Genomic DNA, 23,732 nt, shown 5'->3' on the forward strand with positions numbered 1-23,732 from the left:
TATTTGAACATCCCTACTCAACGTATCTCTTGCTCTTTTCTTAAGGCTACTTCCTACCATCTGATCCATCACCCAATAGAACTTCCCATCACTCATGCCCAGCAATTCTCATCCAATCCCACACTACCCCATACACTCTGCTCTCTTTCCACTATACAAATACATTCTCAAACATTCCATCTCGATCTTATTAAAGCCATCACATTCATTCCACACAACCTTCACATTTTCACTCTTCCCCTCCCCCCACCTGCCCTCCACTAAACCTTCCGCCACTTACCCAGCTTCAGTGACTCGGTGCCACACTGAATCCGCTCAGTCCTGGGTGATGTCACCATGTCTATGGACCGGCGGCCATAGCAACACTTTAATACAGCCGCGGCCATATTGACTGTGGGCACTGATCAGCCAGGAGTCGGTGGCTGCGGCCACGGGCACTAACTGCTGTGGTAACGCGGTCTGAGGCCCACGGCCCAGCCAGGGGGAAACAGCGGCCCAGCCAGGGGAAAAAGCGGGCAAAGAAGTACCAGCCCACCGGAAAATGTCCCGGTTTCCTGGCGGGGCAATCCGCCCCGTTCTAGGGTATGCTCAGTTTAACACTTTAAACAGATGGCTAAATTAATTAGGCAAACTTTGGGGTGATTTCTCATTTTTTTGTATAATTGGTGACTACAGAATACATTAATCATTGTTTTTTTCTCATTTTAAGGGTTGGCTAAATTGGCAAAAACATACACTGAGGCTATAAGCTCCTCCAATGTCGCCTGTATGGAGGAGGTGGTGCTTTCCCTGTCTGAGACAGAAAACAAGGCAGCTGTGGAGGAAGCAATACAGTACTATGAGACCAAGATGAATGACAATGTTGTGGTCCCCACCGAGACACTTGACCAGCTCCTAACTCTGAGCAGACAATATGAGAACGAAGCTCTTGAGATGTTCATGAAAAAATCCTTCAAGGACAAAGATCAACAGTTCCAGAAACAATTTGTAGTGAGTGTCAGATCCAAACATAAAACTAATACTGCACCCTGACATACAGTAGGATACACACTGTAACTAGGGATGAGAGGGACATGTTAGCTACGTGATAGTTGATACTGAAAGTAACAGAAATGACTTACCAGACTGACCAAGAAAGTTGAGTGCACTAAAATTTTTCCAGATTCAGATTAGTCCAAAATTTGTCTTTAATGGTGCAGGTCAATTTTGGTTTGTTAGATGTTAATACGAGTGGCCACAAATATGTTGTTTGTGACCATAACAATCAGTGTGTTTTTGGACTGATTAATGCTACAGTGTATATATACTCAAGTCAACTGTATCTGGCTTACTGTTTAGAATATGTTTATAATCTTTGTATTGTAAATGTATATAAATTAATTATGAGCTCCTGGGTGAGATTAAGAAGGTCACAGATCATTGTAAAGTGTAGGGTAAAACTCAGTACTGTATATTAGAGATCAGCATAAAGGAACATACTGTATAAGTGCTGGTTGATATTCAGCAGACCATAGATCAGGATAAATTGCTACAGTAGGTAAGATTAAGTAGATTATTGAAACAATAAGGATGTGCTGGTGGATTTCAGAGGTCAGGACTGGAGGTGGGTGAGCTTCAGGTCATCAGAGATCCCGAATGAGGAACTGGCTGAGATTCAGATTAGAGAGCAGGATGAGGAAATGGTCAATTAGACCAGGAGATTAGAGATCACGACTGGAGGTGGGTGAGCTTCAGGTCATCAGAAATCACAATGAGGTGCTGGGTGATAGTTAGGGGATTAGAGATCAGGATGAGGTCCTGGTTGAAATTTAGGATATCAGGATTAGATGCTTTGTAAGATTTAGGAGATTAGAAATCAGGACCAGGTTTCGGTGAAATTCAGGAGACCATAGATCAGGATGAGATGCTCGGTAAGATTTAGGAGATCAGAGATCAGGATAAGATGCTGAATAAGATTCAGTTCAGAGAAGATGATAAGATGCTGGATAAGATTCAGGATTTCAGAGATCAGGATGAGGTTCTGGGAAAGATTTACGATTAAAATGAATCAGGATGAAATGCTGGATGAGATTCAGGTCATCAAATATCAGAAAGAGGTGGTGGGTGAGATTTAGGTAGATCAGCAATCAGGATGAGGTATTTTACCAAATGTAATAGCTTCTGAGTTCGGGCGGCATCCTGCACAGCCGCCAAACTAGGAGGCTAGTACATTTGGCTTATTGAGTGAAATTAGAGATAAGCCTGAGGTTAGATTTAGGTCATCGACCAAGATGAAGTGCTAATGAAATTCTGGGAAGGAAAGATCAAGAGGAAATGGTAGATGAGATTCACGAGATTAGAAATCATTATAAGGTGTTGGGTGAAATTCAGGAGATCACAGATCAGGATGAAGTGCTCAGTGAGACGTGAGATAAAGATGAATAGATTGGTGATATCTAGTAGCTCAGAGATCAGGATGAGCTTCAGGAGATCAGAGATCAAGGTGAGATGTTGGTTGTGATTCAGAACAACAGAGCTCAGAATGAGATGTTCGATGAGATTAGAAAAAAAGGACAAGGTGCTGGGTAGGATTTAAAAGATCATAAATCAGGATGAAGTGTTACTACAATCAGGGCCGGTGCAAGGCACCGGAGCGCCCCAGGCGAGTCAGGGTGGGGGCGCCCCGGTGCCGGGGGGGTACCTGTCCTGCGGCGCTGTGTATTTAAATCTGGCGGCGGAGGCAGCGGGGATCCCTGCAGTCCATTAGAAATCACGAGCGCTATCCGCCGGGCTATGCGGAAGCGCTTCTAGTGTGAAAACACTGGCAGCACGCTGATTGGCTGAGATCAGCGTGCGCCGTGCTGCCAGAGGTAACCGGGCGGCACAAAATGCCGCCCTCCAGTGGCCGGCGCCCTAGGCAAATGCCTAGATTTGCCTAGTGGTGGCGCCGGCCCTGACTACAATCCTTATGGGCAATACACACACGGAGAGATTTCTGTTTAATTTCTAAGCAATATGGCTAAATCGTTTAGAAATGAAGCACAAATCGCTCAGTGTGCATGCCCTATAGCGATGGTGATACATGTCGCTATCCCCGGTCTAAATCATTCAAGCATGCAGTATATATTTAATCAGATCACTTAGCGAAGAGACTGCAAATTGCCCATGTTTCAAGAAGCGATCTAAGTGATCTACATCCACCCTCCTGTAATACTGTACCAACCCATTATTTACATTTTTTTTTTTTTTTGCTTAACACAAATCTATACTAATTTGCTCAGCACAAATCACTTGTGCAAATCTCTTATGGGGCCTACACATATGGGGCGATTACAGCCCCAATCCTAAGCCTCCAAATCGGCCCAGGCACTTGTGGAGGCATGCGCCGGTGGTGCTCCCACCCCCGTTACAGACTCACAGGAGCCACCGATCACTGCATGCATGAGTCGGGGCCTGACCACATGGCACGCCCCATCTCACCTGGACACGCGAGTCCAGCGGTAGGGGTTAGTGGCCGAATTAACACAGCTAGAGATCCCGCAGCTATCCAGGATCTCTCTGTGCCCTGATTGGCCCATTAGTTCATCGGCCCCTCTGGCATTTGCCAGAGATGCCAGACAAACAAACTTGTGGTACACACCGCGCTGTTATTCAGGTGTAAATATGAATATATTATCTCACACTGATCACAATAATACAAGGCACGCCATATAGCAATTAATTAATAAGCTTTATATAAAAAATTATATTTTTATAATGACAATAACAATGCAGGAAGGTAAGCAACTAAAATTGGTGTATAAATAACAAACATGAAACATAAATTACGTATAGAATATAATACTAAAATATAATCGGTTCAAACTTAACCTGATGTGCATGCACCTGACTAAAAACAGCTGGAGTCCCAGCTGTAAGTAGGAGGGTAAAAAGGAACTTTCCGCTTGATCTCAGTCAATAAATTGAAACATGCAGTTAGTAGCAGGATGTTAGTAGCATGGGGCCTCAGATGGTTAATGCAACCCAAGTTGTGCCTTGATTCGCAAGTGAGCAAAACATGCAATAGTAACCACTTGTGGGTAGAAAGGCATTCATCAGTTACGTAATGGTTGCTTTGCCCGCAGATTAGTAAAAATGGGGTGATTACAGGAGTTATTTCTCACCCATCAGAAAGTTCCACTGGAGTAGTCCTTTGGGTGTTCCAGACATTGATGGGTCTGTTTCCAGCACACACACAGGTAGGGTGACCAACTCATCCCTTTAATCCGGGACACATATTAATTACACAGGTTCTGTGGATGGCTTTCACCTGGTTTTAAACTGCCACAGAACCTGTGTAATTAATATGTGTCCCGGATTAAAGGGATGAGTTGGTCACCCTACACACAGGACAAAGGAGGGGTGCCGGTGGTGTGCGGACAAGCGGTTGGAAGTCTGTGTGCTGCATGTTGTAGACCCTTGTTTCAGGCGGCAGTGGAGATCTGAGGCCGGAGTGGTGTGCTGGCAGAAGTTCCAGGTATTGGTAGGGGCGGAAGTCTGATGCAGACAGGCATAATGGCGGAAGTAGGGCAATGCTTTTCGTCTCCTGGGAGACTTTATCAAGCTCATGCCAGATAGGCAGTCTGGCCTGCCCTGCTGGTATCTAAAACTTGCCACAATTCTAAAATACAGAAAAAAAGGGACTGCATGATTAAACAACCTTGCCTGAATGACCATTATTATCAGTTTTCAGGCAGGGGGAACAAATGGCTGATGTCATTTATACCCATAATGTATATTGCCAGATATTTGTTCCGACCCAACAACTTGATATTTTATCTGAGCTAATGTACATCTACATGCTTCAAGAAACTTGTATCTGCTTGTATCCTGAGTTGAGCCCAGAGTCTGAATTCTCTTTTCTTAGCCAACCACTGTGCCGCGGTCATCCTAAGAGCGGTGCTGAGTTTATCCACGGGCTAACGTTTCCTGTTAGTTCCAGTACTGGGCACTGCCATCATGGCTAGATCATGTGATTCACTTCCCAATCCGAAACAAGCCTATGCTCAGTTGATTTCAGGAACCAATCGCAAACCAGTCACTGGGGGAAAATTTACTAAGATGGGAGTTTCTATTTCACATGGGATGTTGCCATGGGCAACCAATCTGAAACTACTTATTTATTAAGCACCTTCTAGAAGAAACTAGATAGTACCTGATTGGTTGCCCATAGCAACATCCCATCTGAAATAGAACTCCCATCTTAGTAAATTTCGCCCACAGAGTATATAAGAAGACCCCTGAGACTCAGGAGTCACCAGTGCAATGTTGTTCTCAGCCTCTGCTGTGACTGTACTGCTGGAATCTGCATCTGGATGTATCTTTGCAAGCTGTCCAGTTCAAATCCTGTCCTGTGTGGTTAAGTCCAGTCCAGTGTGGTCTAGTCCAGTTCTGTCTAGTTGAGTTGTATCCAATCTGGCCAATTCCAGTTTAGTCCTGTTTTTTTTATTCCAGTTTAGCTCAGTCTCTTCTGCTGTCAAATACCAAGCGATCCAGGATGAGGGCCACAACCTGCAGGCCGGGTGCAGCTAAGGCCAAAGCCTCTTGCATGGTTTCCTGGTAAAGGCCACCAGTGTGTTCGATCCCTGGCCTCTGTTCTGTGTCTCCAGCTGCCTGGTATTTACAGTATTTGTCCAATCTCTAAGAAGATCATATATCAGACCAGCTGCAGTTTTTGCTCCTGCAAAAACACTAGGTCCTTCACTGTGACTAGGCCGTGCGCTAATCAAAGCTTGAGGGCCGGCTACTGATTGGCTGCCAGCCCGCGAGCTCTGATTGGCGGACGGCCCAGTCAAAAGGATGCACAGTGAGGGGTAGGAGAGATGCCCGATGCCCAGTCTCCTCCCCTCAGAGGGAGAACCAGCAGCGGGTAATGGAGGGATGGGGGACGGGCGGCGTGCAGCTGAGTGGGAGCAGGAGCCGCACCTTAACAGGGGGAGAGACGCATGCGGCTCGAGATCCGTAGGTTGGCCACCCCTGCACTAGCACATAGTCCAAAGCCACAACAACCACCAAACAGTGTGACAACAGGTGGTTATTGAGTCAGAGGGAATCGCTATGCCCCAGAAGTGGCAGAGTAAGTCTATATAGGTTTCCTAAATAGAGGGACATTGTATACTTCATGGTAGAGAAATCCCATCTGGTCATGCATAATAAATATTTGTGTCTCTTATTTCCCCAGGAACGTGTACTACAGAAAAAGGAGGACTTCTGCCGGGTGAATGAGACAAAGTCTCGGGAACATTGTCAGACTCTTATTAAGAAGCTTTCTGCAGCATTTGAGGAGGCGCTGGATGCCGGAACATACAGCGCCCCCGGTGGTCATAAACGGTTCCAGCAAGACCTGGCAGCAATACAGGAAAAATACCAAAATGAGATGGGAAAAGGTGTACAGGTATGTGGGCGGGGTTTACTTTTTGGCCAAATAGACCTCACTTACGTGTGTGACAGGTTTGTGGGTGGTGTTTTCTATTTAGCCAATTAGATACCACTCAGGCGCGCAACAGGTACGTGGGTGGTGTTTACCATTTGGACAATCATACTGTATGTCATTCAGTTGTGTGACAGATATGTCAAATCACTGTATTACCGTAAATCACACTTAAGAAATCAGGGGTGGAATTTAATGCAGTGCGATATGTCCGCCAAACGCTGACTTTTTTTTAAAGGGGAATTAACTCACAAGGCATGATTGAGTTTAGCGGACATATCGCACTGCCGCCGAACTCGGTCAGCATTGAATTACGCCCATTTAATGGGTGAATCTTTGAAAAACTCATCTAGTAGATTAATCCTGGAGATAATTCAGACTCTAGAGATAATTATAAAATGAGTAAAATGAAATAATATTAAAAAAAAAAAAAAAAAAAAGTTTTGGGGGACCCATGCATTTCAATGGTGTTTATGCAAGTTAATTCCATCGAAATGGTTGTGAAAATCTCAATTTACAGCTTTTCTATTACTAATCCAATGGGCATTTCACAGATTAGTGATCACCAAGTCATTATACTGGATTTGTCAGTCTATTCCAAATGATCTTGTGCTTAATACTCCAGGCCCGCGGAAACACGCATCAAATGTACTGGACGCATCCAGCCTGGTGCGATTCCAAGTTGTTCTATACCTAACTCAAGTAACTAGTACTAGAAACCTCCAGAGATACTGTAAGCGTTTCCTAGTCAGTTCAATGCATACTGTACTGTACATTCCATGGAAATTCTACAAACAAGCTGGAAATCCAAATGAAATATATGGGCCCATTGAAATGCAAATCTTTTCAATTGAACAGAGCTCTCTCATCTCTGATGCACCCCAAGGGGAGCAAGATGGGATCTACTGTATCTATTATCTGCTAGTAGGTGCTTAAAAAATAAGAAGTAGAATCTGATTGGTTGCTAGGGGCAACATTGCATCTTCAATAGAACTCCTACCTTAGTAACTGTACCACCTAGAGTGTCATGATCTTGGACCCTGGAAACCTTTTAACATTATGTTCTCTAAATATGTGACCTTCTGCAGGCGGATGTGGTGCTGACGGATTACCTGATGTCCAAAAAATCCATTGAAACCAACATACTGAAAAGTGACGAAGCTCTGACTGAGACTGAGAAGAGATTGGAAGGTGAACAGATACTTGTTGTTTCTTGTAAACCAGGCGTGTCCAAGCTGTGGCCCTCCAGCTGTTGTGGAGCTACACATCCAGCATGCCTTGCCATAGTTTTAGCATTCCCTATTAGCAAAACTGTGGCAAGGTATGCTGGGACTTGTAGTTTCACAGCTGGAGAGCCATCGTTTGGCCATGCCTGAGGTAAAGTTTTTTGAAGTCTCTCAACATATTGGGGGAAATTTACTAAGAACACAAATACGAATATTCATATTTGTATTCTTAATACTGAACTCATAATCTTTCCCCCAGCCAGAGCCACACCCCCTACTAATATCTCTATCACTCCTCCATCATCTCCCCCGTTCCCTAATTCTGCTGCCTGGGTGTCACTCTCGACTCCTCCCTCTCCTTTGCACCCCACATCCAAGCTCTGTCCCACTTTTGTCGGTTCCAGTTATGCAACATTGCTCGCATCAGGCCCTTTTTCTCACAGAGTGCAACTACAGTAAGCTGATCATCCACTCATTGGTCATTTCACGGCTCGACTACTGCAATGTTCTCCTCACTGTCCTCACTCGATCCCAACTGGCTCCTCTCCAACCTGTCCTAAGCTCTGCAGCCAGGCTTATCTTCCTCTCCCAATGCTCTACTTCTGCCACTCCCCTTCAACAAAATCTGCACTGGCTCCCACTCCCCTACAGAATGCTCTTCAAACACCTCACACTCAAATACAGGGCCATCTCTAATTCCATTGCTCCATATATCTACCTCTACGGTCGGCCAACGACTGACGTCTTTCCTCCACCCTGATCACTGCTTCCCACACTAGAGTACAGGACTTTGCCCGTGCTGCACCCCTTCAGTGGAACGCAATCCCTCACTCCATTAGACTCTCCTCGACCTTGCAAAGCTTCAAACAGGCACTGAAAACTCAGGGGCAAACGCAGGATTTTCAAAAGGGGGTTTCCAGAGGGGCGGAGCAAAGCACGGAGATGGACACTTAGGTGACCCAGTATATGCCGGGTCAGTTAGAGTATTATAGATAGACCAAATGTATATAAATAATAATTATATATACAGTATATATATATATATATATATATATATACCACCACAGAAGTGTTAAATAGCGCCCTAAAATTACCAGTATCTACTGCAATCTTCCCCTATATTCATATACTCCTATAGATATGGACAAGATTCTTAAATATAAAACATTTAGTAAAAATTGTAAACATAAAAACTAAAATGTATGCACTTTTCTTGCCAGAAGATTTTTTCATACAGTTGGTGTATAAATAAGCCCGACGCGTTTCGCGTAATTCTTGTACCCCTGGAAAGAGGGGACCATCAGCTTTCAGGGCCCTTAGACTCCTGGGGGGGGGTTTCTTGGTACTCAGAAACCCCTCCTGTGTGTGCCAACTCACCTATTCATCAAAGTGTACCCTTCTACTGCATAAACCAGCTGGTTCTCCGATGCCTTGCCTGTTTACTTCCTGCTATCTAGCCACCAAACACTTGCTTGCACCTCTTGTAATCTGTCTGTCTCCCCTTCCTACTAGATTGTAAGCTCCTCTGAGCAGGGCCCTCTTCCCTCCTGTTGTCAAAGCCCACTTCTCTTCACATTTCACTCACAGCTCTCCTATACTCAAACACTCAGTGACCATCTTTGTCCGCATACCCATCTCCATCATTGGCATCAAGCCTCTAGTTGTATGTTGATTGAGTCCTCACTACTTACATTTAAGCTGTAATGTGTACTGATATGTGGCGCTCTTTATTTGTACTGTATTTTTATTATTTATTCAATGTAATGCTATGTTTTGTCTCCCTGTATTGTTCCTTTGTACGGCACTGCAAAACACTTGTGGTGCCCTATAAATAAAATAATAATAATAATAATAATAATAATAATACACCTGAATATGAATGTATATGGCTGTTATAGCCGCATGCAAATTTGTATTTCGGAGGAAAATTTACGGTACTTATGTATTATCTCGACGCCCGATTTTTTCATTGCATGCCACTACTTAAGGCATGCAATGCAATGCAATGCGATTTTTCATTGTAAAGACCTGATTTTTAATTGTATAGTCAACCATGGGTGATTTCATGCCCCCACTATCCAACTACGCATGGAGTTGATTTGTATATAATGTGGCGAGCGCAGCGAGCCACCGAGCCCGAAGCGTGGCGAGCGCAGCGAGCCCTGCGAGGGGATGTGGATAACTTTACATGTATTCCGCGTCCCCTCGCGGGGCTCGCTGCGCTTGCCACGCTTCGGGCTCGGTGGCTTGCTGCGCTCGCCACACTATATAAATCAACTCCACGCCGACGTGGATAGTGGGGGTATGAAATCACCCATGGTTGACTATACAATTAAAAATTGGTTCTTTACAATGAAAAATCGCATTGTATTGCATTGCATTGTATGCCACTATATTGCATGCGATGCGATGCAATGTAATGCAATGCAATGAAAAAATCGGGCGTCCAGATAATACATAAGTACCAAATTTACTAATCAGTCGTATTTGACCGATTCGTATTTTTCGTATGGATTTGCATTTTTGCCGTTACAAATTCGTATTTTAAATACAAATTCGTATTTTTAAATACAAAATCGTATTTTTAAATACAAAATCGTATCGGCTTCAGTGTGTAAAACAAAAGAAATTTATTTATTTTTTGTATATTCTCCCCGTACTTGCGTGGGTTTCCTCCGGGTACTTCCTCCGGGTACTTCGGTTTCCTCCCACAATCCAAAAATATACTGGTAGGTTAATTGGCTCCCAAAAAATTAACCCTAGAATGTTTGTGTGTGCGTGTACATGTGGTAGGGAATATAGATTGTAAGCTCCACTGGGGCAGGGACTGATGTGAATGGTCAAATATTCTCTATAAAGCGCTGCGGAATGTGTGTGCGCTTTATAATAAACTGCTATTAAAAAAAAAAAAATCCTGTGGCTCCCCCTCCCGAATAGTGCTATTGGCCACCTAGCGGCCTAGCGGCTTCTGATTGGCCGCTGGGCGGCCAATAGCGCTATTCAGGGGGAGGAGCCGCAGTATGTAAACAAACCTCATCCTGCGTATCCTCCGTGTCCATGATGGCTCGCGTACCGGATTTTTCTTTTGCCAAGTACGTGGATGCCTACAGGGAAAGAAGAGAACCGATCCACGCCTAGGAGATGTAAGTATGATTTGCCTCCACAGGTACCCACATGCACCATGGGTTGCCACCTACCTACTGTTGTAGGGTTTATTCCGCGTCTGGTCAACAGTCTGCCTTTCCTTGTGACGTTGGCAGTTTGTACCTAAGTAAGCTATATATCTGGTGCTGTGGGGTGAAATCAGCCCAGTATCAATGTTTCAGGTGCTTTGTTTTATCACTTGCACATTTTCTTGCAGAGGAGAAAGTGAGGAAGAATAACGAAGACTTGGAGAACCGGGTCCTGCAACTGGAAGTCGCTCAGGGGAAAAAGAAAATTAATGATCAGGTGACGACTATGGAGGAGAACATGAAACAGCTGGAAAAGAAACTGATGGAAGAGAGAAGACAGATGAAGCAGCAAGTAGAGCGGGTCATGGAGGAGAAGAACAGGGTCAGTACTTTTTTTCACCTCACTTTTGCAGCCACGGGTTATATTCCATCTGCAACACTGCTGCAACCCAATTCTGAGATGCAGAGGTGTAGGGAAGTGACATGGTGCCTGGAGCAAGGGTATGTTTTGACACCCCACCCCCACCATCTTACCCCACTTAGCTATTTTTACTTTTTATAGCAATACCCCTTACATGTTATGCAACACACCATACATATTATGCAATGCACCGTAATGCCCCTTACACAATATGCCACACAAACCATAATGCCCATTACACATTATGCCACACAACCCATAATGCCCATTACACATTATGCCACACAAACCATAATGCCTATTGCACAGTATGCCACACAAACTGTAATGCCTATTACATATTATACCACAGTTATGCCTCTGACACCATTTTATGGCCCACACAAAAAAAGGCCCTTTACAAAAGATACTCTACAGCAGGGGTGGCCAACCGGTCAGAGGTAAAGAGCCGAAAAATATCGGTAGTCAAGCTAAAGAGCCGACATCATGCGCGTGCCGAAGGCGCATGCGCCAAAAAAAAGGGGCGTAGTCTATTTTGACCCCTTGGGTGGGTGTGATACAAATATGCCTCCTATAGTGCAGTGCCATATATACATATGCCCCCCAATAGTGCCAGATACACATATGCCCCCCACACGGTGCCAGGTATGCCCCTACGGTGTCAGAAAGCTGGTATGCCCCCACAGTGCCAAAAAGCTGGTATGCCCCCAAAGTGCCACAAACTGCTATGCCCCCACAGTGCCACAAACTGCTATGCCCCCATAATGTCACAAACTGCTATGCCCCCACAGTGAAAATTTCCCAGCAGCAGCTCACCGTTGTTGCTGCTGCTGCCGGGCGGGGAGAGGACAGTCTGGCGTCCCCCTGCAGTCCTGTGATGTCACCGAGGGGAGTAGAGCACAGCACACCGCGCGTCTCCTTCCCCCTCACTTCCCTGTGACTGGGCCGTCCACCAATCAAAGCTCGCTGGCCGCCTCCTGATTGGCTGCTGGCCCGCGAGCTCTAATTGGCAGACGGCCCAGTCACAAGGATGCACAGTAAGGGGTAGGAGAGATGCGCGATGCACACTCTCCTCCCCTCAGAAGGAGAAGGGATTCAGGGAACCGGCAGCAGGGGGACTGGGACAGACGGTGGGCGGCAGGCAGCAGTGGGAGCAGGAGCCGCACTTTACAAGGGGAAGAGCCGCATGAGGCTCAAGAGCCACGGGTTGGCCACCACTGCTCTACAGTAAGGCTGCTACCCCATACTGTACATTAATTACAGATTTTTTTACCGGAATGCTTGTTACCAGAAGTTACATGCTCCTTGATGGGGATTTCTTGCTCATTGCCGGGGGTTACTTGCTCATTAACAGTGGTTTCATGCTCGTTGCCAGGGGGAATTACATGCTTATTGCCAGGGGAAGTTACATGCTCATTGCCTGGGGGAGTTACCTGTTCATTGCCAGGAGGGATTCACATGCTCATTGCCAGGGGGAGTTTAATGCTCTTTGCCAGATGGAGTTACATGCTTGTTGCCAGGGAGTTACATGCTAATTGCCAGGGGGGTTATGTGCTTGTTGCCAAGGAGGATGTTTCATGTTCATTGCCAGGGAGAAGTAAAATGCTCATCGGTAAGGGGGAGTTACAGGCTTGTTGCAAGATGTTACATGCTCGTTGCGAGGGGAGTTACATGCTCATTGCCAGGGGGGATACATGCTGTTACCAGGGAGGAGTTACATGCCCATTGCCAAAGGGACTTACATGCTTGATCCCAGGGGGTGGTTTCCACCACCAGTGTCTTCTGTCTGTTCTCCAGTGCAGAGGAGGAAGTAGGAAAGAGGGCCTCATACTCACCTGCTGATTCCTTCTTTGCTCCCCTCTGTACACTACTCCGCATTGCGCTGCTGACATACCAGCTACAGCAGTGTGACCATGGCTGTGCTCTTGTCTGCAATCAGCAGGCTCTTCTTCTATTAGAAATATAACCAGCGCAGTCACCGCCACCTCCCATGTCAGCTCTCGTACCCATCTCCCCAAAATGAGGCAGGGACAGGCTACTGATACTCTCCATCCAGAAATAACAACAGAGGCGTAGGGAGGGTGGAGCCGGCGGAGCACCAGCTCCGGGCGCAGAGACATCAAATGGCGCCCGAACCGTGCAGCCTGCTCCCCCGCTCCCTCCCTGCACTGCCCGACCCCACTCCTCCCCCCTCACCTATGAGTGCAGCGGCAGCGCTGCCTGACGCCATTCACAGCCCTGTGCAGTCTGTTTGGCTGCTGGGAGCTGCGTCTTGTTAGATTGAGTGACAGGGTGCTGCTGGGCTGGCTGAAGGTAGGGGGCGCTGTTTAAAGAGGCAGCCTATAGTTCCTCCCAGGCAGTGCTCCGTGGCTGTGCTCTGTGAAAGAGCAAGCAAGCCAGGAGAGGGGAGAAGCAGCTGCCGTGAGGATGGTTTATGCTGGGGGGGGGGGGCTCAGCCAGGGTTGTCCTGATGTTTGTTTGAGGGTGGAGGGTGTATGCTATGTTTACATATTGTGCATGTGTATGTATGGTATGTGTGTGTACATGATGTATGTATGTGTACATGATGTGTGTATGGTATGGTATGTGTTTGTACATGATGTGTGTGTTTTCCTGATGTATGTACTGTATTCTTGCATGTGTCTTTTGTGATAATGTGTGTATGTATTCTATGTGTGTACATAATGTGTGTACATGATGTGTATGTAAGGTATGTGTGTACATGATGTATGTATGCTATATGTGTGTTTGTGTGTGTAAATAATGGATGGTATGTGTACATGATGTGTGCAGGTATGTGTTGTATATGTATGTGTTTGTGTGTGTGTGTGTGTGTGTGTGTGTGTGTGTGTATGTAGGTTATGTGTGTGTATGAATGGTATGTATGTATGTGTACATAATGTGTGTATGCTATGTGTGTGTACATGATGTGTGTACATGATGTGTGTGGGTATTTGTGTATGTACCACCCATGAAAACCCTGCGCTGCCCGACCCCACAGACGCAGTACATCCACAGTGCGGGCAGCGCTGCCTGACACTCCCCCCCCTCCTAAACAGAGCAGTGGATCCCCCCCTGTCAAGTGGCGGGCTGGCACTGGGGAGCAGGGGGTAATGCGGCAAGCAGCGGCCAGTGGACGGACCAGTAGCTGAGCAGTGGCTGGTGCTGAGGACCAGGAGACCCACAGATGCTGGTGAGAAGACTTGCCTCCCATACTCTGTTCCCCTGTCATTTCATCCCAATTATCTAACTCCCTCTTGCCCCTTATAACAGCCCCTCCACCACCTCACCCACTCTATTGCCCCCTGTTATCTCACCCCCTCTCAAGTAACCCCTGGTCACCTCACACCCCCATCACCTCACCCCTTTGCCCAACCAAGCACCTTACCCTCCCTATCACTCCCCTGTCGCCTCACCCCCTCTCACCTAACCCCCTTTCACCTCTTCTTCCATTACCTTACTTATTCGCCCCCTGGCACTTCACCCTGTATCACACCCCCCTCTTGTGCCATCACCTCAATCCTCTCTAACCTCTCCCCCACACCATCTTTCCTCTTTTTCGCTCTCTTCCTGTTGCAAGCCGCCGTCCGGGCTGCAGTACACCCGGACGGACGGCGGATGTGATGCAGAGTGAGGAGGCCGGGGACGTTGCCGGGCAACGTCCCATGCCTCACTCTGAGACGGAGCGTTGGGACGTTGCCAGGCAACGTCCCCGAGCTTCCGCCCGTCGGACACGAACGCGCGTGCCTGATGTCAGTCAGGAGGCGTGAATTTCAAATAAATAGCCGGCGTCTGCTGGGCACAGATGCCGGTTTAGCTTATAGGTGCCTAGAGTGTCTTGCCTCTGCCCTAGCTTATCTCCTGGTCCCCTAGGCTTCCTAGGTCTCGGATCTTTTGATCCAGCGTCCAGTCTTCCAGTGTCCAGCGCTCCAGTGTCTGGCGTTCCTGTGTCTGGCGTACCAGTGTCCAGCTTTCCTGTGTCTGGCGTTCCAGTGTCCAGCCTTCCAGTGTCCAGCTTTCCAGTGTCCAGCTCTCCTGTGTCTGGCGTTCCAGTGTCCAGCTTTCCAGTGTCCAGCTTTCCAGTGTCCGGCTTTCCAGTGTCCTGCTTTTCCTGTGTCATGTTTTTTCCTGAGTCCAGCCTCATAGTGAGCCTACAGTCGGCCCTCATCTTCCATCTTTCGTGGGTCACGTAAGTGCTCCTGTGGAGCCTGGGTCTCTTTCTCTTGTAAGCAGTGGCCCGCCGTGGTCTGGCCCCTCCTTGGGCTCGGTATTCATTGATCAGCCATTTCCCGTGGCCCGCCGTGGCTGTGCCCCTCCGTGGGTTCTGGAGTCTCTGCCCCTACGGGTCTCTCCATCCATACCTCTTGTTTGGATCCTTTAGACAGGGAACATTCCGTTTGTTTTCTGTGTTTTGAGGAGTCGGCCTCCCTGTTGTGCTTCTGCTGGGGACTCCTCCTCTGGCCCACTTGTGCCTGCGACTCGGTCGCTCCCCGGTTTGGCCAGGTGCCGGCAGTCAGGGGCTCATCTCCCAGCTAGGCCCGGTAGTTAGCAGTCCTTTTGAGTACCCTGTGGCGATCGTCTACCCTTTGTCCATACTTAAGACCTAGCTGCATCGGGGTTGGAGCGGGCCTAACTTCGGACGCGGCGGCCACAGGTGAAGCCTAGCTCTGCAGGGGTTTACCATCTGCCTCAGGGGTTCAACAGAGTTAGAGTAGCATCCGCTGTGGCCATCTTAACCAGCGGTCCCGGCTACGGGCTCACGCCTGACCACCTGCCTTCATCAACCAGCAATAATACCCTAGGTCCCCGTGGGCACCATAACATTATAACCGGCCAGAATCAACAGACCATAATTTGTCTCTTACAGTTTTTGTGCCGTGTTGGATGTTTTTTGATTTATTATGAGTACTCCCCAGACCTTCTCGGATCAGCTTCAAGGGCTTACTCAGATGGTGCTGGAGTTGTCCTTGAAAGTAACAGCTCAAGAGCAAAGGATGCGGCCCCCAGAGGCAGGGGGTTCAGACCCTAAGATGAACCTTCCAGATCGGTTTTCTGGGGATCACAAAACCTTTTTTAATTTCCGTGAGAGCTGTAAGCTGTATTTTCGGCTCAAGCCACGCTCATTCACTTCCGAGGCCCAGCGCATAGGTCTTGTGATTTCATTACTTCAAGGTGACCCTCAGACCTGGGCCTTCGGACTACCCTCGGACAGCCCAGCCTTGACCTCGCTGGACAATTTCTTCAGCTCCCTGGGGTTATTGTATGATGACCCTGATCGAGAAGCCTCAGCGGAGACTCATCTTAGAGCCCTTAAGCAAGGGAGGGATCCAGCTGAGTCCTACTGTACTGAGTTCCGCCGATGGGCAAACGATTCCGGCTGGAATGATCCAGCATTACGCAGCCAATTTCGCTGTGGTCTGGCTGACGAGATAAAGGATTGCCTTATCCAGTATCCAGCTCCTAAAACGCTGGATAAATTAATGGAGTTAGCCACTAAAATCGACCGTCGCCTCCCTTAGCGGAGGTCTGAACGGGGCTCTCTCACTCGGGTAGTTCCTTACGTGCCGATGACCTCTGAGGAAAGTGAGGAGCCAATGCAGCTTGAGGCAACTCGCATTTCCCAGGAGGAAAGGGCTCGCCGACTGAGCTCAGGCCTTTGCTTATACTGCGGTGGTAAAGGTCACATTTTGAGAAATTGTCCCAATAGGCCAGTAAAAGGCCGGGCCAAGTGAACGGGAAGGGGGTTCACTTTGGCCTTCAGTTATTTTCCTCTCTAGATTCACTGTTAGTACCGGGGTGTTTATCCTTCCAGGGGTATAAGTTTTCAGGGTCTGTTTTTATTGACAGTGGCGCGGCAGGAAACTTCCTAGATGTAGCCATCGCCCAGAGGTTGGGGATTCCCCAACTCCCGCTTCCGGTTCCTATTTCCCTGCGGGGTTTAGATGGTGGAGTGCTCTCCAATGGGGTGGTCTCATTTCAGACTCCTCCCGTTCTATTAAAAATTGGTCTGTTTCACCAGGAAGAGATTACCTTTCTTTTAACATCATGTCCTTCAGTGCCCATCGTGTTGGGCTTCCCCTGGCTGAAGAAGCACAATCCTATCATTGATTGGCATCGGGGGGAGATTGCCCATTGGAGTTCTAATTGTCAGCAACAGTGCTTCCATTCCTCACTCCCAGTAAATTCTATCTCATTAGCAGGGGTTCCCGTTCCTTACCAGGATTTTAGTGACGTCTTTTCTAAGGGCAAGGCCAACCGTTTGCCTCCACATTGGCCATATGACTGTGCCATCCAGTTAATCCCCAATGCTCCTTTTCAGAAATGCAGATTGTATGCCTTGTTTGGTCCGGAAACTAAGGCAATGGATGAATACATCCAAGAAAGTCTGGCAAAGGGTTTTATTCAACCCTCGAAATCTCCTCTCAGTGCCGGTTTCTTTTTTGTGGCAAAAAAGATGGGTCTTTGAGGCCTTGCATAGATTTCCGGTCCCTCAATAAAATTACGGTGAGAAACACCTATCCTCTTCCTTTGATTACGGTTCTGTTTGATCAGTTACGATCCGCTACAATTTTTTCCAAAATAGATTTGAGGGGGGCCTATAACCTGATAAGAATCAGAGAGGGGGACGAATGGAAGACGGCGTTCAGTACTCAGACGGGGCATTACGAGTACCTGGTAATGCCATTTGGTCTCTCCAATGCCCCAGCCGTCTTTCAGGATTTCATAAACGACGTTCTTCGAGAATTCCTGGGCAAGTTTGTAGTTGTCTATTTAGACGATATTTAAATTTTTTCCCGAGACTTGGACTCACATAGAGCACAAGTGCGCCAGGTGTTACAGAAGCTGAGGGAGAACCAGTTGTTCGCTAAATTGGAGAAATGCGAATTCGAGGTGACCCGAGTATCTTTCCTTGGCTATATTATTTCTTTCTTGGGGTTCCAAATGGATCCCAAGAAATTACAGGCCATTGTTGATTGGGTTCGGCCCACTAATTTAAAGGCAGTCTAGCGATTTCTTGGCTTCGCCAATTATTACAGACGCTTTATTCATGCGTTCTCTTCTATTGTGGCACCCTTGGTGGCTCTAACCAAAAAAGGGGCGGATCCATCAGTGTGGAGTCCTCAGGTGGAGCAAGCCTTTAAGACTTTGAAACAAGCCTTTGTTTCGGCCCCGATTCTTAAACATCCCAATCCCGAGCTGCCTTTTGTCGTGGAGGTCGACGCCTCGGAAGTAAGGGCCGGGGCGGTTCTCTCTCAGAGAGATCCTGAGTCTTTACAATTCCACCCCTGTGCCTACATGTCCCGAAAATTTTCTCAGGCAGAGTCCAATTATGACGTAGGCAACAGGGAATTACTTGAGTGGAAACTAATGTTATTGAGCTTAATAACACTTTAGGGGCAAAAAAAGGCCCAAATTCTGTTATTTTAGCAATTTTTAGCATTTTTCCAAAAAAATCCAGATCCAAAACCAAAACCCGCAAGGGTGGTTTTGCCAAAACCAATCCAGATCCAAAACACGAAGGGAGATCCAGATCTAAAACCAAAACCCGAAAAAGTGCCCTCATCTCTAGTAATGGGTATTATAAAGTTTGCTAAAATGTGCAATGGGCATTACGGTGTGTGGTATAATGTTAGGCTGCGTCCCTCAAGAGCCCCGCCTACTACAAATCGGGGGGGGGGCGCAAAACATACCCTTGCTCCGGGCACCGTGGCACTTAGCTACACCACTGAATAACAAATGCCCTCTCCCAGATCTGCATCTCTGTCTATATATATATATATACAGCGTTAGGCCAGCACTCCACAGCTCAGTTCCTGGTATTAGCACCAGGTGACCTCCCTTGGTGACCCCATAGGGTTCCAATATGCAGAGAAGAGATAAGGTGGCACTCCGGCGACTTTGAAGAAATACAGACAGAGACCTCTTTCTTTATCAATGTTTCGAGAAATGTAATCTCGTCATCAGGATACGGAATAGACAAAAGGCAGACTTTAAATCACCCCAACCCATGTGTAACTGATCAGTCAACTCCACCCCCAGGACACACCTGGGGAGGGTCAGCTATCAGAGTGTGGTTTTACACATGCAGCAGCATAATATCCATAAATATCATAATGAAGTACAACAAGTATCATAGAGTAACAAAGTGAAAGACAGTGTAAAAAGTTCACAAAAATTAAATACAACATATAATGTATATAAGTTACACATATTGCAAACATGTATTCAGGAGAGGGGGTGTGTGTAGCTGGCTATGTAGGTGGGAGGTGTGCGGGTGTAGATGCTGTGGGGGAGGGGGTGGGTGCGGGCAGAGAAGCTCCCGGGAGAAGGGGGCGGTGGCGTTGGTGGTGGTGGTGGTGGGGGGTGCGGGTGGCGATACAACTCCCTCTGCGATTGGCTTCCCCGATGTCCTGGGTGAGAAGCAGCTTCCAAGCGTGACTGTGCGGTCAGCGGGTGTGGTGGAAGAGGACACCGTCCAACTTTCCTGAGCTCCTGGCCCAATACCCCACAAACTCCCTCTTCTGCAGCCGTCTGTGCCCCTCCTGCCCTCACAACCTCCCCACATCACTGCCATCAGTCTCCCCGGCGCTGGTGGGTTGCTGCCTCAAAGCCAGTGAATGTTAAACACACTCCTGCCAGTTGGGGCCTCGATTTCTAACTGCCACCTGCCTGAACTTTGGTCTGGCGCCCCACGGCGGCCGCTCCTGGGACCGGAGACCCCACTCGGGGATAGCCGGGCAGGCCTGCTCCCCCTGGGGCTACCACAGCACACTGTTACCTGGCTGGTGCGGGTGGCAGGTCCCACAGAAGGTAGAAGCCGGTGGTTGGCGGCTGCCATCTTGCCAACCACCCCACTGCAAAGTGTGTAACATGGACCCGGCACCACGGTGTCCTCACTGCCCGGCTAGGATATGTAGTCCTAGTTAAACCTGAGCTCCAGCAGTGGGATGCCCAGGGGACTACAATTCCCATGAGCCTTTGCACTCCATTGAAGAAGCAGGAGGAGGAGGACGGTGGCGGCAGCAGCAGAGTGTGTCCGGGACAACGTGCTGCGTATAGGGCAGATGGGGAGTGATGTGGGTGGGAGTAAGGGGTGTGATCAATGTAATTGCTGTAGCCTATGGGGGTGAGCTGGAGCTGGAGGCAGGACCTTGATCGGCGCAAGGCCACGCCTCTGGTGTTGACGTCACTGGACCTTGATGTGTGGTCCCTGGCCTCTTGTGTATGTATTTTATGTATATAGCAGTTTTGTGGCAGAGGTACAGGGCCGGATTATAATGGGGGCACAAGGGGTCAGTGCCCCTGGGCCCCCCTCTAGCTAGGGGCCCACTGTGGTTGGCATGTATTTAAAAAAAAAAAAAATTTAAGCTAAAGGTTTTGTGCATGGGAGTGGGGTAGTTCTGCAGCTTCACCTATCTGCCAATGTGACAATGATTAATGGTGCTGAGCACAGGGAGCCAAGGCACACTGATTGCACAAGTGTGTAATGCATTACTAGGAGTTGACTAAGTCCCATGACACTTTGCACCAGAGGGCAGAGGCTGAGACGTTTGTGCTGAGCTCTGATTGGCGGAGCTCATTACATGCTTCTCAGGCCCATGGATAACAGAAGCAGCAGCCTAGTCATTGGAGGGTTTTTAATCAGAGGCAGCACTGGGACTGTGAGGTCTCCTACAGAGTAAGGTGCAGAGGGACAAAAACAGGCTTTTCATGTGGTATGTATGTATGTATGTATGTATGTATATATATATATATATATATATATATACTGTGTTGGATGCCGGCACTCAGCTTCGCCAATGGGGATTCCTGCCAGGTGCTTTTGGTGGGGTCACAGCAGCTGCTGGGCCCCAATCTATATGAAGTCAGTGGACCGCGGCTCTCAGGACTTGTCGATGAATGGACACGTAGCCACTCTGGTGACGTTTCATCCTCTTTATTAGGCTTTTCTCAAAAAATGTAAGCTGTATTTTGAGAAAAGCCTAATAAAGAGGCTGAAACGTCACCAGAGTGGCTACGTGTCCATTCATCGCCAAGTCCTGAGAGCCGCGGTCCACTGACTTAATATATATATATATATGTAGTAGTAGTAGTAGTAGTAGTAGTAGTACGTTTATTTATAGGGCGCCACAAAGTGTCCGCAGCGCCGTACATAGCAAACAAAAACAAAAAACAAATTACAAGGTAACGTACAGGGTGTGTAGAAAGATACAGTATAAATAGGGGTATAGCTGGTAGAACTAAAATCAGCATCAGTTCAGAAGTAGGTGTCAAAATAGTCAAGGAGACCGAAGATGAAGTAGAGGAAGGGAAGAACAGGACAGGAGCACAGGTGAGGTAATGAGGTAGGGTGAGTACGTGAGGAAGGAGGGCCCTGCTCATAAGAGTTAACATACTAAAAATAGGTGGGTGGACGAACGAAATACAATAGGATAAGTAGGAACGGAGGGGAACGGAGGCAGGATAGGAGGATCAAGAGAGGTTAGGAGGAGGGATAGGCTAGTCGAAAAAAGTGGGTTTTGAGGGAGCGCTTGAAGGAGGTAAGGGAATCAGATAGCCTGATGGGTGGCGGGAGGTTGTTCCAGTGCAGGGGGGCAGCGCGAGAGAAATCTTGGACACGGGAGTGGGAGGAGGTGATTAGGTGAGAGGTCAGTCGGCGGTCAGCGATGGAGCGAAGAGGACGGGAGGGAGTGTGGATAGAGATCAGTGAAGAGAGGTAGGGAGCTGTGGAGGAGGAGAGAGCCTTGTAGGTGGTGGTGAGGAGTTTAAAGAGAACTCGGAAAGGAATGGGGAGCCAGTGAAGAGATAAACAGAGGGGGGAGGCGGAGGTAGAGCGGCGGGAGAGGAAGATGAGCCTAGCAGCAGCGTTAAGAATGGATTGGAGAGGTGCGAGGCGGGTGAGAGGTAGCCCAGAGAGAAGGATGTTGCAGTAGTCAAGGCGGGAGATGACAAGAGAGTGAATGAGAATTTTGGTCGCGTCAGTGGAGAGGAATGGTCTGATGCGTGAGATGTTGCGTAGGTGAAAGCGGCAAGACTGTGAGAGAGCACGAATGTGGGGGGTGAAAGAGAGGGAGGAGTCAATGATGACACCGAGGCAGCGCGTTTGGTCGGTGGACGTGATCTCGGTTTCACCAATGCTGATGGAGATAGTGGGAGAAGAGGGGATGTTCGGGGGATGGAAGATTAGAAGTTCAGTTTTAGCCATGTTTAGTTTCAGGAAGCGTTGGGTCATCCAGGCTGAGATGGCCGTGAGGCATTCGGAGACCTTGAAGTTACCCATATCCCCTGAAGTTACCCATTGACCAAGTTTATACTGCCTTTACTCTGTGTTTTGACAGTGTAATATTCCCCCATGCAGTTTGTGGCCAGTAATGACAAGTGCAAGGGGGCCCCCCTGTCTAAAGTGCCCCGGGCACCCCGAAGGCTTAATCTGGCACTGCAGAGGTAGGGCACCTATAATGTGTGTGCACATTGTCGGTGGCCTGCGGCAGCTCTAGTGTGTGCGATAAGTCTGTGAGTGTGTGTATGACTCCGCCCATGACTCCACCCAGCGTTATACACACAGTCACAGATTGACAGTTCTGGCTAAATATATAGGAGATGTATGTGTGTGTGTTCTCTTTCCCATTATTTATACAAAGGCTCCCTCTGTCTCCTCAGGAAATGGAAGCGTACAGGAGTCAGGGGTCTCAGCATGCCGACATGTACCAGGTGCAGCTCGAAGACTTAAAGGAGAAGGAAGAAGAGCTGAATGACCCCGGCTGGTTTAGACCTATTGTGAGTGGATTCGGGCAGGTTCTGAGTGCGGTTGCTCCGACTGTCATCAGCATCTTACTGCAGAGAAAGCTATTAATATAATGGATGAGTAAATAAACATATATCAGACGCCGAGAGTCTGTGGTTGCCGGGCAACACCACGCTTCGCTTCTAAGCATCGCATACTGTACAGTATGTATCACAGTGCCTGCAAGTACATGGAAACACTGAGCTGTGTAATAAATTATATACTCCAGCAATACGTATGAATTCGCTAATTCTTTTACTATCTATTTCTGCTCTGACTTATCTGCAGTTTAGCTGCCAAATACCTTCATGAATGGAGTCTGAAAAGTGTTCCAGTGTCAGAGATTACCACACCCACACACACACCCACACACACACACACAGAACCCCCACGCACACATAACCACATACATACAGACCTGAACACACGTACACACTGTCTTACCCAACCCACATCCGTTATGAAAATGAATATTAGTATGAGTTGCAGATTTACTTCATTAGCTGCCGTTACCTATAGATATGAGGAAAGCGTAGATTGTCGTATCATGTTGTATTACAGAGAAGATCTCATAACAATTTGGGCGGAGTCATACACACAGTCACAGACACTAAGGGCCTTATTCTGTTCTTTCGGAGGACACTTTTTAGCCGTCTGCGTATGCGTAGGCAACGCAATG

The 23,732-nt window shown here is 47.8% G+C and overlaps 1 protein-coding gene across 2 annotated transcripts in view; it reads left to right on the forward strand.

Annotated features, from left to right (window-relative positions):
- The window catches only part of LOC146019778 (guanylate-binding protein 7-like), an 89,027-nt gene extending 65,740 nt beyond the window's left edge, over nucleotides 1-23,287 (forward strand). For both annotated transcript variants that reach the window (XM_083152330.1, XM_083152331.1), the window contains 5 exons: nucleotides 710-990; nucleotides 6,200-6,412; nucleotides 7,537-7,639; nucleotides 11,036-11,229; nucleotides 22,930-23,287. In XM_083152330.1, the coding sequence (XP_083008456.1) occupies nucleotides 710-990; nucleotides 6,200-6,412; nucleotides 7,537-7,639; nucleotides 11,036-11,229; nucleotides 22,930-23,127 (989 nt within the window). In that variant the 3' untranslated portion in view covers nucleotides 23,128-23,287. The remainder of the gene's footprint in view (nucleotides 1-709; nucleotides 991-6,199; nucleotides 6,413-7,536; nucleotides 7,640-11,035; nucleotides 11,230-22,929) is intronic.
- Nucleotides 23,288-23,732: the final 445 nt, after the last annotated feature.

Source organism: Crinia signifera, chromosome 7 (genome assembly GCF_055691185.1).
Source record: "Crinia signifera chromosome 7, ASM5569118v1, whole genome shotgun sequence".
Lineage (NCBI taxonomy): Eukaryota > Metazoa > Chordata > Amphibia > Anura > Myobatrachidae > Crinia > Crinia signifera.